Source organism: Octopus bimaculoides, chromosome 24 (genome assembly GCF_046866305.1).
Source record: "Octopus bimaculoides isolate indiv1 chromosome 24, ASM4686630v1, whole genome shotgun sequence".
NCBI lineage: Eukaryota > Metazoa > Mollusca > Cephalopoda > Octopoda > Octopodidae > Octopus > Octopus bimaculoides.
Window position 1 is genome coordinate 7,117,836 of NC_142951.1, and position 15,000 is coordinate 7,132,835.

General features: G+C 38.9%; 1 protein-coding gene across 1 annotated transcript; it reads right to left on the reverse strand.

Annotated features, from left to right (window-relative positions):
* Positions 1 to 101: 101 nt before the first annotated feature.
* Positions 102 to 8,297, reverse strand: LOC106882295 (beta-1,3-galactosyltransferase 6). The gene is made up of 2 exons (XM_014932918.3): positions 8,160 to 8,297; positions 102 to 5,823 (listed from the first exon to the last, which is right to left on the reverse strand). Exon 2 carries the CDS (start codon positions 5,748 to 5,750, stop codon positions 4,728 to 4,730), a length of 1,023 nt encoding a protein of 340 aa, XP_014788404.1. The 5' UTR covers positions 5,751 to 5,823; positions 8,160 to 8,297; the 3' UTR covers positions 102 to 4,727.
* Between the last annotated feature and the right edge of the window lie 6,703 nt (positions 8,298 to 15,000).

The window sequence follows — 15,000 nt, forward strand, 5'->3', positions numbered from 1 at the left end:
GAAATACCGCTAAGCATTTCGCCCGGTGTGTTAATGATTCTGCCAGCTCGCCACCTTAATAATAATAATAATAATAATAATAATAACAACAAAAACAATAATAATGATAATTCTTTCTATTTTTCTACTATAGGCACAAAGCCTGAAAATGTTATGAGAGGAGACTAGTTGATTACAGCAACCCCAGTACACAACTGGTACTTTTTTTTATCAATCCTGAAAAGATGAAAGGCAAAGTCAATCTTGGTAGAATTTGAACTGAAAATGTGAAAAATGGAAGAAATGTCGCTAAGCATTTTGTCCAGTATACTACCAATTTTGCCAGCTCACTGGCTTATAATACTTTTTTCTACTAATATTTTGGCCGGATGTGGTTGGTTTAAATGCTAAAGGGTTAATTTCTTATTGTGTAATAATATCACTGTATTTAATTGAGTACATAATATGATTTAAAATGTATGAATATCAGGCAATCCCTTACATTTTTGCACTTAAAAAAATACAAACAAAACAGCAATATAGTTTTGTTGTTCTTTTTCCTTTTTTCTTTTCACATTCATGACTATACCAGTCATGGAAAAGTTGGCAATTATTAAAATGGATCCCTTGTTAGTTGCATCTGATTTTGAAAGAAAAAAAAGGGGAAGATAGGTAAAATAATATGCTTTGCCCCACACAGAAGCTTGCAGGAGTTACTCAGAGGTTTTGCACGCTCTTCTAAATCCCACATGAGCTTTCATAATAAAATTCCTTACATTCTACACGAGTATCATCAGCTGGTATTTCAGAGTCACAAGCGTTTCAACCCTTAGCCTGTATGCTTCACCTGAGTGGGGCAGCGAGGACTGAATTAACCTTCACCTACGGAAGGGTTCCACTGGCTGTCTCTTATCAACCATAGCTACCTTTCTTTGTGCATGGAGATAAAGTGTGTAGGGTGATTGTTTTCTTCTGAGCTTGTGTCAAAACCATCCACTGATGGTACCCTCCAATTTTGACACAGAGGTTTCATAATAAAATTCCTTACATTCTACACGAGTATCATCAGCCGGTATTTCAGAGTCACAAGCGTTTCAACCCTTAGCCTGTATGCTTCACCTGAGTGGGGCAGCGAGGACTGAATTAACCTTCACCTACGGAAGGGTTCCACTGGCTGTCTCTTATCAACCATAGCTACCTTTCTTTGTGCATGGAGATAAAGTGTGTAGGGTGATTGTTTTCTTCTGAGCTTGTGTCAAAACCATCCACTAATGGTACCCTCCAATTTTGACACAGAGGTTTCATAATAAAATTCCTCACATTCTACACGAGTATCATCAGCCGGTATTTCAGAGTCACAAGCGTTTCAACCCTTAGCCTGTATGCTTCACCTGAGTGGGGCAGCGAGGACTGAATTAACCTTCACCTACGGAAGGGTTCCACTGGCTGTCTCTTATCAACCATAGCTACCTTTCTTTGTGCATGGAGATAAAGTGTGTAGGGTGATTGTTTTCTTCTGAGCTTGTGTCAAAACCATCCACTAATGGTACCCTCCAATTTTGACACAGAGGTTTCATAATAAAATTCCTCACATTCTACACGAGTATCATCAGCCGGTATTTCAGAGTCACAAGCGTTTCGACCCTTAGCCTGTACGCTTCGCCTGAGTGGAGCAGCAAGGACTGAATTAATCTTCACCAATTTTGACATGAGGTTTCATAATTAAATTCCTCTCGTTCTATATTAGTAAATAAAGTTTTGTCTTGGGAGACTCATTGAATAGATTTAACCATTATACAACTGTTTTTCTTTAAAAAAAAAAAATTCAATACACAAGTCACGGGCAACCAATTGCCTACAAGACTTTCTGGATGGCATGTCTAATAAAAAACGTTAGCTTGAATTTTTACAGTAATGTGGCCACCTGATGATGAACCATGTCTCATGTGGCCTGCTTCTCAAAAATCGTTGCCCATGTCTGATACACAAGTTTAGACAAAATCTCTGGCAGAAGCAATACATACAAAGGAGCCTATTCAGACTAGTAGTAGTAGTAGTAGTAGTAGCAGTAGGGGAATTTATCACATTTTTTTCGGCTTGAAGATGAAATAAAAAGTCAGGAAAAATACTCTGGAAATTGTCAGCAGTAGTAGTAGTAGCAGCAGCAGCAGCAGCAGCAGTAGTAGTAGTGGTAGTAGTAGTAGTAGTAGTAGTAGTTGCAGCAGTACCAGTACCAATAGTAGTAGTAGTATGCAAAGGAAGTGATCAATGACAGAACAAACCAATGAGGGAAGCCTCTAAATGGTTGATGAGTCTGCTAGAAATAGCAGCAGTCAAATTTCCCTCAAACTACACTAGGAACTATATAGAGAAAAAGAAAAAAAAAGAAATAAAATGGACGCACTGGATGATGTAGTCACAGATCCGTCTACAATGTGTAAAAAAATAAAGAGACAGGATGGTCACATTTGTGGAATGCCTTTGATCGAAAGGTCTGCTGGATTAGGACTGACCTACCTGGGGTTTAAACAACAACAACAACAAAAATAATGACAAGGAGAATAGCAGTGACAGAAAATATCATGAGACATTGTCAGGGGGGGGGGGAAGATAAGGGGGCTGTTGAGAGAGGAGGGGAGTTGCCGGGAGACGGAGGGGATAAGGAGATGTAATAGTTTGAGGACAGTTCCTTATAAGGAATATGATTTATACATTTTGACTCAGGAGCAATGGTATAAGCTGCTTCAAACAATGTTATCAGGTTAATCCCTTTTTTTCAGAGCATATTTTGCATAGGTGTTTTTTAATTAATTTCACAAAATAATCAAGAATCTGGAGGGATTTAGTGAAAAAGAACATTATTGATGTTTGGAACTTAACTAAAGGAAGTTTTACATTTAACCCCCCCCACCAAAAAAAAAAAAACCTAGATGAAAGGTCTTAATTGAAAAAAAAAAACAAACCTAGATGAAAGGTCTTAATTGAAAAAAAAAAAAAAACCAATTGAAAATGAGAAATTTTGTATTATGGAACCAGAGTTAGTCCCAGGCAGGTTAAAAGGTTTCTTAATCATTTAAGTGTGAAATTAAATTTTATGGTTAATTCGGTAATTATTTTAAATATCTACCAAAAAATATAGAATTGGTATTTTCTGCAAGTTATGTTGCCTCATTAAACTTGATATATCTCAACAAAAAATAGTTTCAAACATGACATTTCTCAACGAAGACAGATTGCTAAACAACATTACTTTCTGCAGTTAAGGATAATGAAATTTTGATTGGTTATATCTGATTTCTGCGTTTAAAAGGATTAACCAATGATAGCATAGCAATAATGATCAGGATAATTATGCTAACGAAGTTGATTATGACATTGATGACATTCCTTATTTTCTTAATATTGTAATTAACTAATTCTAACCATGAAGGCGCTTGGCTCAGTGGTCACGGCACCGGGCTCACAATCATGAAGTAGTGAGTTCAATTCCCAGACCGGGCTGTATGTTGCGCTCTTGAGCAAGACACTTTTATTGCCTGTCGTTCCAGTTCATTCAGCTGTAGAAATGAGTTGTGACATCACTGGAGCCAAGCTGTATAGGCCCCTTTGCCTTTCCCTTGGATAACATCGGTGGCACAGAGAGGGGGAGCTGGTATGCATGGGCGACAGTTGGTGTCTTCCATGAACAACCTTGCCTGGACTTGTGCCTTGGAGGGGAAACTTTCTAGAAGCAATCCCATGGTCATTCTTGACCAAGGGGTCTCTTTACCTAATCTAACTTTTCGACCAGGAAATTAAACTTTATGTCGTTTTTGGATTTGGTTTGCATGTGATTCTAGAGAATTTCTAAATTTTTTCTTTCAGAAAATTTAGAATTTTCTAGAATCACTTTCCTATGGATGTCATCAAATCTTATTTTCTTTACTCATTGTTACACAAAAGACTAATGAAGTAAGAAGTTTTATAATTAAAAATTTAGGTTTTGATCAGTGCAGCTTATATTCACGCAGTTGAGTGTGTGTGTATGTGTGTATGTGTATGCATGTGTGTGTGTATTGTGAGGGCACATGGCCTAGTGGTTAGGGTGTTGTACTCATGATCAGGAGATTGTGGTTTCAATTCCTAGACCATATGGTGCATTGTATCCTTGAGCAAAACACCTCATCTCACATTGCTCTGCAATCACTACGATACCTGATGCATTGTACACAGTGACACCTGTTCAGACAACGTCAAGTTGATGGGGGAAGTGAGCTAATGTGTGGCATAAACATTTGATCACTATAAACAAATCATTTGTGCAGGGCCGAACGCTCATATGTTGTCTCTGACAGGAGATTCCATCATATATATATATATATATATATATATATACACACACACATATATATATATACACATATATACATATATACACACACTAACAGTTTCCTAATTCCGGTTTATAAATGTGAGCAGTTGTAATAATTTAATTTTAAAGTCTTGAAAGAAAATTGTTCACAGTTAGTTTACAATATTTGACGAAACAAAATATTGCACAAGGTTTCTGTTCTGGGGGGGTTATTTTTGTTTCTTTTTTTTTGGCTTTTTAGATTAAAAAAATAAATACAATTAAAAAAAAACAGAGACACCTTCGCAGATATTTGTGGAAATAGAGTTTAGAAAGCATGTGGAGTTGATGTAGAGAAATCAACAAATATTCGACTGGATGTTAAATGAAAATAATGATGACTTAACAGAAGACAAATTTAAGGAATAGAGTGGTTTTTGCGTTCACAGCACTGGGTAGGAAGGACATCCCAATTGTAGATGTACGATGGCCTCTTTTTAATCTGTCGTCGACACAAATGTCCTGTTTTTAGAATATAATCGTGCTTGTCTTGGATATCCTGCATGGATTGTTTGTGGGTAATTAGATAAATATTATTGCAGCCACGTGATATGAACTCGGTATCGAATCGAGGATCGTGGACACGGTTTATAGACAATGGTGCCAACCACACGCCAACCGAAACGTCTTCGCTGCGGAAGAGCTGCAGCAGGTTTCTGTTGGTAGCAATGAAATGGATGAGATCTGATGACAGCACGTACCCACCACCGACTGCATAGGGTAAATAACGATCACAAAGTACAAATTCCTTCTCCTGCCACTTGCCTTGCTTCTTCACATGGGCTCTTCCATCAAAGAAACCCCAATACAAACGTCTCTTCCCCGAAGATCTTAGTTCTTTCTCTATGATGTCTAGCCTTACATAAGTGTCTTGGTCGGTTTTGAGCACATATTTGTAGTCGATATTGTTGTCGATCCATATGAAACTTTCCAACACCTTTAATGTCAGATTCTTATAAGCGTCAACGACCTCCGGTAAAAGGACCAGGTCTTGTTGCAGCAGGTTCTCTTTGAGAAGGTCGTCCCTTGTTTCATTGGTCAAGTTTCCCGTTCCGATTACGAACCGAGCAAGAATATCATCGGGGACATTGTTGAGCCACGTCTCTCGAATGAGGTTGCGATACTTTCGGTCTTTCGGACCCGACATGACCAGAACAATGAGGAAACAAGACAGGGTTTGCTGTGTCACGGAATTGACATTTTTCCAGTAAGTTCTACTCTGGAGGTAGCGTATGTCCTGTCGCAGCTGATTGCCGACAGCATTGTCACAGGTCCACGAACAGAGAGACAGGCAAAGCACCAAACAGAAGGTAACCACAATGCCACATATCAGCACAGTCGTTCCGTGTCTGGCAGAGAATCTTCGTAGTTTAGACACCATTTGAAAGACTTTGGTGGTTTACGGATCAGCAGATGGAAGACAAATTAAATTATTTACACCAAATCCATGTCACCTTCAAAAAGAAAAGAAAACAAAGAAACAGATTAACAAACATTTTAAAAATGATATTAAATATTATTATCAGGAATTTATTCTTTTACTTGTTTCAGTCATTTTACTGTGGCCATGCTGGAGCACCACCTTTAGCCAGGCAAATCGACCCTAGTACTTATTCTATCGGTTTCTTTCTGCAGATGGATTCCTTTCAGATGGTGTACATTATGATTCAATCAGAATTTAATATGTGAAAAAAAAAAAAAAAAAAAATTGCTGGGTGTGAACACATACTGACACATACGTTGTTTTTTTTTCAAAATTTGAAGTTTCATTTTTGAAGATACATAAATGATGCATGTCTGTATGTATGTATGTGCATCACCATTTTTTGGCTTCTTCATATTATATCCCGTTTTGATGATAATCTACATCGTCTAATAGTATTTGTAGAAAATTTCATTAAAAAATATTCATTTTTCTGAAAGTTATGACGACACTAAGCCGAGACATGAATTATCCAAAACTCCACTTTTTTTATTTTTTACAACAAATTCCGATATAATCATAATCTATGCCATATGAAACGTATTTGTTGAAAATTTCATTGAGGGAACAAATTTGGGCGGAGTACACTTGTGTAGGTATACACCGTAAAGTTGTCTTTTATTAAAAAGAAACAGGTTCTTATATTAAGAATGGGGACGGGACTTCGATGAGAAAATCGTCACTAGGGAAGAATATAATAGTGCTGGGCGTCTTCCTCGCCACGCTGCTCTCAATGAAATCATAAAGCATGGCCTAGACGCCGCAGGCTTCCCTTCCTAGCTCGAACTCGCGGAATCAGACCGAGGGGGACGTTAAAAGGCCAGGCGGCATGAGAATTTTCCCGTTCCGTGGTGGTGGCCCCGTCATCTGGGATGTCACATGCTGTGACACCTCAAGCGGCAACCTGGTGTGTGCAGCAGCCGACTCAGGGATTCGCTCTGCTCGTCAGACCGAGAAGGGTAAACTGTCAAAGTATCGGCCGCTTTCTGATAGATTTGTGATCGAGCCTGTGACAGTGGAGACCTCCGGCGTTGTAGGCCCTCAGGCCACATCCCTGCTCGCTACTATCGAGGCTGAGATGGCTATCCGCAAGTACGAGCCTCGTGAGTCAGACGAGTGGCTGTTTCGGCACATCTCCCTTCGCCATCGTCCGGGACAAAGCCTTTACCATTTTGTCCGCTTGTTCCATGAAGCGGACTGACAAGCCCCTTTCGATACGACTCGTTACTTATTGCTTTATTTAACCAATCATGATTTAATAAAACATCATTAACATTGCAAGTGATGTAAATTATTAAGCGAAACTTGTCTGACAACCAAAGCCAAAACACAGACATGATTCGCCAGAAGAGAATAAATATCGAATACGGAAAAAACTAACAAGTAAAGCCTTTACGTCCTCGCTCAATCTGCAATAAATAGCAGTCAAACTGCTTTCGACTGATACCCAACCATCTTAGAGTCGGATACATCTGATAAGGAGAAAAGATGGATGGAATAGTCGTAAATGGAATGTCTTTCATCAAATGTCTGTCTCCTTGTTGAAAGCTAACCTGGGGCTTAATGACAAGTGAACATTGAACAAGCAAACGAGGAAGGCTTCTACATGGTTGTCGATTTGCTGGAAATAACAGATAATCTTTCCTCAAATTAAACTCTACTGTATTTAAAATTTTTTTTTTAAATAACGACACATCCACATCGAATAATGTAGTACCAGATACACTATAACTGTAAACAAGACGGTATGGTCAAAACTGGAAAGTCTTTGATCACGTCAACTTCGTCACAAATTACCTAGGGTTAAACAACAACACTTCTACAATGAAGTAACTTTACGTGGTCGTTCGAACAGCTAGAAATAACAACCAAATCTTCCTCAGATCACACCTTACCATCTTAAAAATAAATAAATAAAAACCATTGACACGCTGACTCATATCGATCTCGAAACATTTCCTAAAATCAAGAAAGGGTGGTCACATCTGGAAAGCATTTCTTTGATCATAAAATATGCTCGATTGGTGGTTGAACAGTGTTAAACATTTCCATATTTTACCAGTGTTTCCGTAGTTGTTCTTCTTCGAGAAATGCTATTTTGTGATCCGTTCGTTCATAGCTGAGTATTTCGTCACAGAACATGGAAAAATTCTATGAATGAATTAACAGAAAACACACAAACACACACCAGTCTTCCGGAAATTAAAATCATTTCAAAAATGGAAATCGGGAAGTTGAACGTGAAAACAAGAAAAATGACAATTAGAAACGTTGATTTTGAAAGAGTTGTAATAACAAACAACGTACCTGGGTGGGTGGAAATAAATAAGAAAAGTGGCAGAACAAGGTAGCAGTTTCGGTTTCTGCCGAGGTGTGTTCTACAATTCCTTCAACAAGGAAGATAACTCTGAATTTACTTACTTCCCTCTTTATAATAAAAAGATGAAAATAAACAAATGCTGTTTCCATGCGATCGAATCATGAAGGCGGTGACGGCGGAGGTGGGGGGGGACAGAGAAGAAGTTCGTGTGGTGGAGGTGGGGGGGACCGAGAAGAAGTTCGTGTGGTGGAGGTGGGGGGACCGAGAAGAAGTTCGTGTGGTGGAGGTGGGGGGGAACGAGAAGTTCGTGTGGTGGAGGTGGGGGGGACCGAGAAGAATTTCGTGTGGTGGAGGTGGGAGGTTGACAGAGAAGAAGTTCATGTGGTGGAGGTGGTGGGCGAGAAGAAGTTCGTGTGGTGGAGGTGGGGGTGAGGGTTAGTATCAAGATATTTTTCAGTTCAGTCCCCGTAACGTCCAGAGTTCAAATTCCGCTGGGTATAACTTCTTTGCCTTTCGTCTTTTCAGGATTATTACAGGGTGGAATTGGATGGGACTCACAATAAGGAAGATGTACTGCATTTTTTACTTTGAGAAATATATTTTTGACAAATGTTCACAAACGGGTAAATTTTCAGATTAACACCCGCATGATTTTCACTAGGGTGTTAGAGTTAGGGTTTTAGGGTTAGGAAATTCTGTCCCTAACCCTAACCGTAACCCTAACTCTAACCGTAACCGTAACTCTAAACCCTAACCGTAACCCTAAACCCTAACCCTAACCCTAACACCCTAGTGAAAATCGTGCAGGTGTTAATCTGAAAATTTACCCACAAACTTACAAAAACTATATTAGCTAAGCAAGTGACCTTCTCTAAATGCTTTAAAAACATTATAAATATATCTGAACAATATTTCAGAAAATTATCACCATTCTCTTTGAGCATATAAAAGACAAATTTAGCTGAAGCAAGATGAATAAGCCAAGATAAGGTAAACTTGCCTCTTCAATTCTCCAGAATTACATTTGAAAACGAACTCATACACATCAATATCCATCCTTAGATATCAGAAAGATCAGAAATGCAACGGAAACGTAAAATATCTAAGTCAAATGAAAGAGGTTCATGGAAAAATGGTACATGATATGAAATTAATGAAACTCGACTAAATAAAAAAAAACTCAACTTAAAATATTTCGATATAGTTTCTTCACGGTCTCCTGGAGAGGATCTCTTTGGGATATAATTACTAACCATGCAATTAAAGAGAAGAGGTTCCATTGAACCTTGTGGTGTACGACCAGTTGAAGCACATGGTGCTGCATTGTTGGTTCTTTTTTTTTTCCTCTTTCTTCCCCATGATATATATGTATATATATATATATATATATATATATATAAATTTAGTAAATGGAGTAAAACACATATGTTAACTGAATACTTTTTCTCCATTTACTAAATTTATATATTTACTCAAGTACCCAACATAACAAGGAGTTTCTACCTCATAAACAGGAGTTACACCACAGTCATTTTGTGATCTTTGCTACCCTGGTATCTATTAACCAATTTATTTTGTCCAAGTTAATTATTAACTAAGAGAAAATAAATACATATAATAAAATATATATATATATATATATATGTATATATATCATCACATAAAGTCACAAATGACACACAAATAGTTTGATGGAATTTTATTTAACAATAAGAAATTTCTAATTTCATGACAAATTGTTTCATAACTGAAAAACATGTAAACAATTTATGACATTATATTTAATAATAAATCAATCATTTTCTCGGATCATGTCATGTATTCTATATGTTTTATAAAATGATACATTAAGGAGTTTTTTTTTTTTATGAATTACTTGAATCTATATATTATGACTTCTGACCGAGACCTTTGGAAATATGCTGTGCGTGAGAAGACTCAGCAAGCCAAGTGAGACCAAAATCCAAGGCCTCTGCCAGGGATGTAGCCAGCCCACTTATGTGTACCTTTCCTTCATTGGACACTAAACTCCGCTTGCGAAGACCTGTTGAGGCAAGTGAAATTGAAATCGAACTAAATTCGACGACTGGCCCCCATGCCAATGTCTCCTTCATTGGACACTAAACTCAGCTTGCGAAGACCTGTTGGGGCAAGCGAAAGCGAAACCGTGATGGCACTTGTACCAGTGGAGCGCTAAGAGCACCGTTCAAGCATGATCATTGCCAGAGCAGCTGTCTGGCTTCTGTGCCGGTGGCACGTAAATAGCACCATTTGAGCATGACCATTATCACATGAAAAAACATTCGAGTGAGATCGTTGCCAGTGCCGCTGGACTGGCTCCTGTGCAGGTGGCACATAAAATATACCATTTTGAGCGTGGCTGTTGCCAGTACTGTCTGACTGGCCTTCATGTCGGTGGCACATAAAAGCACCCACTACACTCTCGGAGTGGTTGGCATTAGGAAGGGCATCCAGCTGTAGAAACTCTGCCAAATCAGATTGGAGCTTGGTGTAGCCATCTGGTTCACCAGTCCTCAGTCAAATCGTCCAACCCATGCTAGCAAGGAAAGCGGACGTTAAACGATGATGATGATGATATATACGTGTGTGTGTGTCTGTGTCTGTGTAAAATATATACATATGTTAAAGAACAAAATACCATCTAAGCATACTGTGTTTGAACATCTGTTACCTGTGCAGGTGATCCATAATCCAATACGTTAGTTTTAATGTTTCTTTTTATTGATGTAAACAATTTATAAATACTCTTAAAATAACAATGAGAAAGTTTTATGACATTGTTATATTTTCTCATAATAGAAGTGGATGGGAGGTCCCTTAACATCGGCCCCTTAACATCGTGTATTTTATACACTCCTAGTTTGAACCTTGATCTTGAGTGAGTAAAAGTGCATGTGATACATAAAGTGTTATGATGGTTAACACAAACATACAAACACATACTACATACGTATTATACATAAGTGTATGTGTATATACACATGTGTGGTATATATGTTTGTGTTTGTGTGTGTATATGCATATACATACATACATATATATATATATATATATATATTCTGTATTCCCGAGCGTTAAACTAATACATCCTTTTGTTGTTTACACCACCTGTCCTCGTCTGTTGTTTTTTTCGTAAATTCTCCCATATATATATATATATACACCCTAACAGTTGAGGGAACCCGTGGAAGAGGTAGGCCCAGGAAGACCTGGGCTGAGGTGGTGAGGCAAGACCTTCGTACATTGGGCCTCACCGAGGCGATGACTACGGACCGAGACCTTTGGAAATGGGCTGTGCGTGAGAAGACCCGGCAAGCCAAGTAAGATCGTTGCCAGTGCCCCTGGACTGGTTCTTGTGCGGGTGGCACATGAGATGCACCATTTTGAGCGTGGCCGTTGCCAGTACCGCCTGACTGGCTCCTGTAGGATTTTCGAGCGAGATCGTTGCCAGTGCCCCTGGACTGGCTTGTGCGGGTGGCACATAAAAGACACCATTTCGAGCGTGGCCGTTTTCGTGCGGGTGACACGTAAAAGCACCCACTACACTCTCTGAGTGGTTGGCGTTAGGAAGGGCATCCAGCTGTAGAAACTCTGCCAAATCAGACTGGAGCCTGGTGTTGCCATCCGGTTTCACCAGTCCTCAGTCAAATCGTCCAACCCATGCTAGCATGGAAAGCGGACGTTAAACGATGATGATGATGATGATGATATATATATATATATATATATATATATATATATATACACACACACAAATCATCACCATCATCATTGCCGTCATTAAACATCCATGCCCTATGAACTGGATGATTTGAGAGGACCTGATGAATCCAAGAACTGCATTGTGCCCCAGAGTCTGTTTTTGCATGGATCCTAAAGCTGGATGTTCTTCCAAACATCAACTGCTTTACAGTGTGTGCTGTGTGTAAGTCATCTAAGTGTCCATAAGTCAGGAAAAAATGCCTTCATATATCTATCAGCAGAGTGAGTATATTAATCAAAGTGTACAGTATAATATATCCATTACAGCTGATCTTACCAACTGGTTTTGCACTGGGTATTCAGCAGGGTGTTAGACAATAGTTCAACTATGTAACCCTGAGCTCATCAGAGGTAGCTGTTATGGAAGGAAATATGGTGGCTGCCCCGCTGTTGTTGGAGGGAGACACACACACACATATATGTAATATGTGTATATATGTATGCATGTATCTACCTATCTGTGTGTGTGTGCTATGGTCTGTTATATAATTTTTCTCATGCAATTATTTCTAAATCTACTTATTCAATTTTCACATAATTCATTCCAAATTTGTACAGAAACACCCCTACCCATCCAAACATACACAAACACACCTGCAGACACACACCTATACACAGTCCTCCATCAGCTGTTCAGTGATCACAATGATTTTAACACCCTCTGACGTCACCACCCTTTCTCGTAGCTCCGAGCAGTAGTGATACTATCAAAGTCTCTACAGGTTGTTTTATCTTACACTGAATCATACTTTGCTATTTTTACATCTTTCTTGACTCACTCAGACAACAGAAACTGGCTGTACACAGCTACAACTACCTTACCATACGGTGGCTATTTCTTTGACCAGAAGTGGAGGAAGATTCATCCGTCATTCTTTCATATTCCTGCTACATAATCATTATCATCATCAATAAACAAACGAAGTTTGCTTTTTTAGAAGCGTTGAGATGTCTTTTAGAAAGTTAAAGAAGTGATTTTAAATTCTCAATCGCAGAATAATGCTAATAATATAGCCTGAACAGGATAAACTACCCCTATTTTGCAGAGAAAAGTGTAGGTGGCTAGCTGTGGACTCGAACTCTTATCTTAATTTGCAGAGGAATTTGTAGTGGGTAGTTTAGCTTAATCGGTCAAAGCATCGTGACATGTAATCACGGGGATGTGAGTTCGAGTCCACAGCTAGCCACCTACACTTTTCTCTGCAATATAGGGGTAGTTTATCCTGTTCAGGCTATATTATTAGCATTATTCTGCGATTGAGAATTTAAAATCACTTCTTTAACTTTCTATTATCATCATCATTTAACATCTGTTGTCCATGCTGGCATGGGTTGGATGGTTTGACTGGGCTGGTTTGCTGGAAGGCTGTACCAGGATCCAGTCTGATTTGGTGTGGTTTTCTATAACTGGATGACCCTTCTTAATACGAACCACTCCGAGAGTGTAATGGGTGCTTTTACGTGCCACCAGCATCTGCCATGACTGCAATTTTGCTCAGCTTGATGGGTCTTCTTCTCAAGTACAACATAATGCCAAAGGTTTTGGTCATTACCTCTGTGAGGCCCAACATTTGAAATGAACTCAGCTTTACCTCCCAGCAATTTACCAATCTTTGTTTCTGTGAAATTCCTGCTGTTGCTATAAATATTCTTTCTTATTTTCGCACAAAGCCTACCATTTTAACACTTCAGTATGCTGATTTTTTTTTTTTTTTTGTCAAACATATTGCTTATTTATTTATTTATTCACATTGTTTTGAATTAATCACACCATTATTTTGTAGCTTCAAGGTGGTGAGCTGGCAGAATCATTAGCACACCGGACAAAATCCTTAGCGGTATTTCGCCCATTGCTATGTTCTGAGTTCAAATTCCGCTGTGGTCAACTTTGCCTTTCATCCTTTCAGGGTCAATAAATTAAGTATCAGTTACACACTGAGGTCAATGTAATTGACTAGTCTCCTCCATCCCACCAAAAAATTACGTGCAACTGGCATGGGAGCCAGTCAGGGGGAACTGGCATCAGTGACCCCTACCATGTAAAAATCAACCAGTACACTAAACATTTTTCCTTTCTACTTTAGACACAAGGTCTGAAATTTAGTGGGTGGGGTGGGGGCTTGTCAATTACATTGACTCCAGTTCACAACTGGTACTTGTTTCATTAACCCCAAAAAGATAAAAAGCAAAGTGGGCCTTGGCAGCATTTGAACTAAGAACTAAGTTCTAAGAATGGAAGAAAAGCCAGTAAGCATTTTGTCTGCTGCTCTAATGATTCTGCCAGTGTATTACCTTAACTCTGCTCTAAATATGATTTAAAATTTTGGCACAAGGCCTGAAATTTGAGGGGAGGGGACTAGTCGATTACATCAACCCCAGTGTTCAACTGGAACTTAATTTATCGACTCTGAAAGAATGAATGGTAAAATTGACTTTGGTGGAATTTGAACTCAGATTGTAAAGGCGGGCAAAATGTCGCTAAGCCTTTTGCTTGGCATGCTAACAATTCTGCCTTCTTTGCTCTGAATATGAGAGATTAAATGATTATTAAGTCTCGTTCACTTTCATGGATGACTTGGTATTATTCTGTCTCCTGATAAAGATAGTGAGTGGACAGAATTGTTAGCACAATTGCTAAGGTGGCAAGTTGATGGAAACGTTAGCACAATTGCTAAGGTCGCGAGCTGGCAGAAACGTTAGCACGCCAGGCAAAATGCTTAGCAGTATTTCGTCTGCCGCTATGTTCTGAGTTCAAATTCCGCCGAGGTTGACTTTGCCTTTCATCCTTTCGGGGTCGATTAAATAAGTACCAGTTACGTACTAGGGTCGATATAATCAACTTAATCCATTTGTCTGTCCTTGTTTGTCCCCTCTGTGTGTAGCCCCTTGTGGGCAGTAAAGAAATAAGAATCATTAGCACGCCAGGCGAAATGCTTAGCGGTATTTCATGTCTTTACATTCTGAGTTCAAATTCCGCCAAGGTCAACTTTGTCTTTCATTCTTTCAGGGTCGATAAATTAAGTACCAGTTGTGTACTGGGGTCAA

Excerpts from the sequence above, each read along its gene's own strand:
- LOC106882295 (XM_014932918.3), bottom strand. The coding sequence starts at position 5,750 with ATGGTGTCTAAACTACGAAGATTCTCTGCCAGACACGGAACGACTGTG.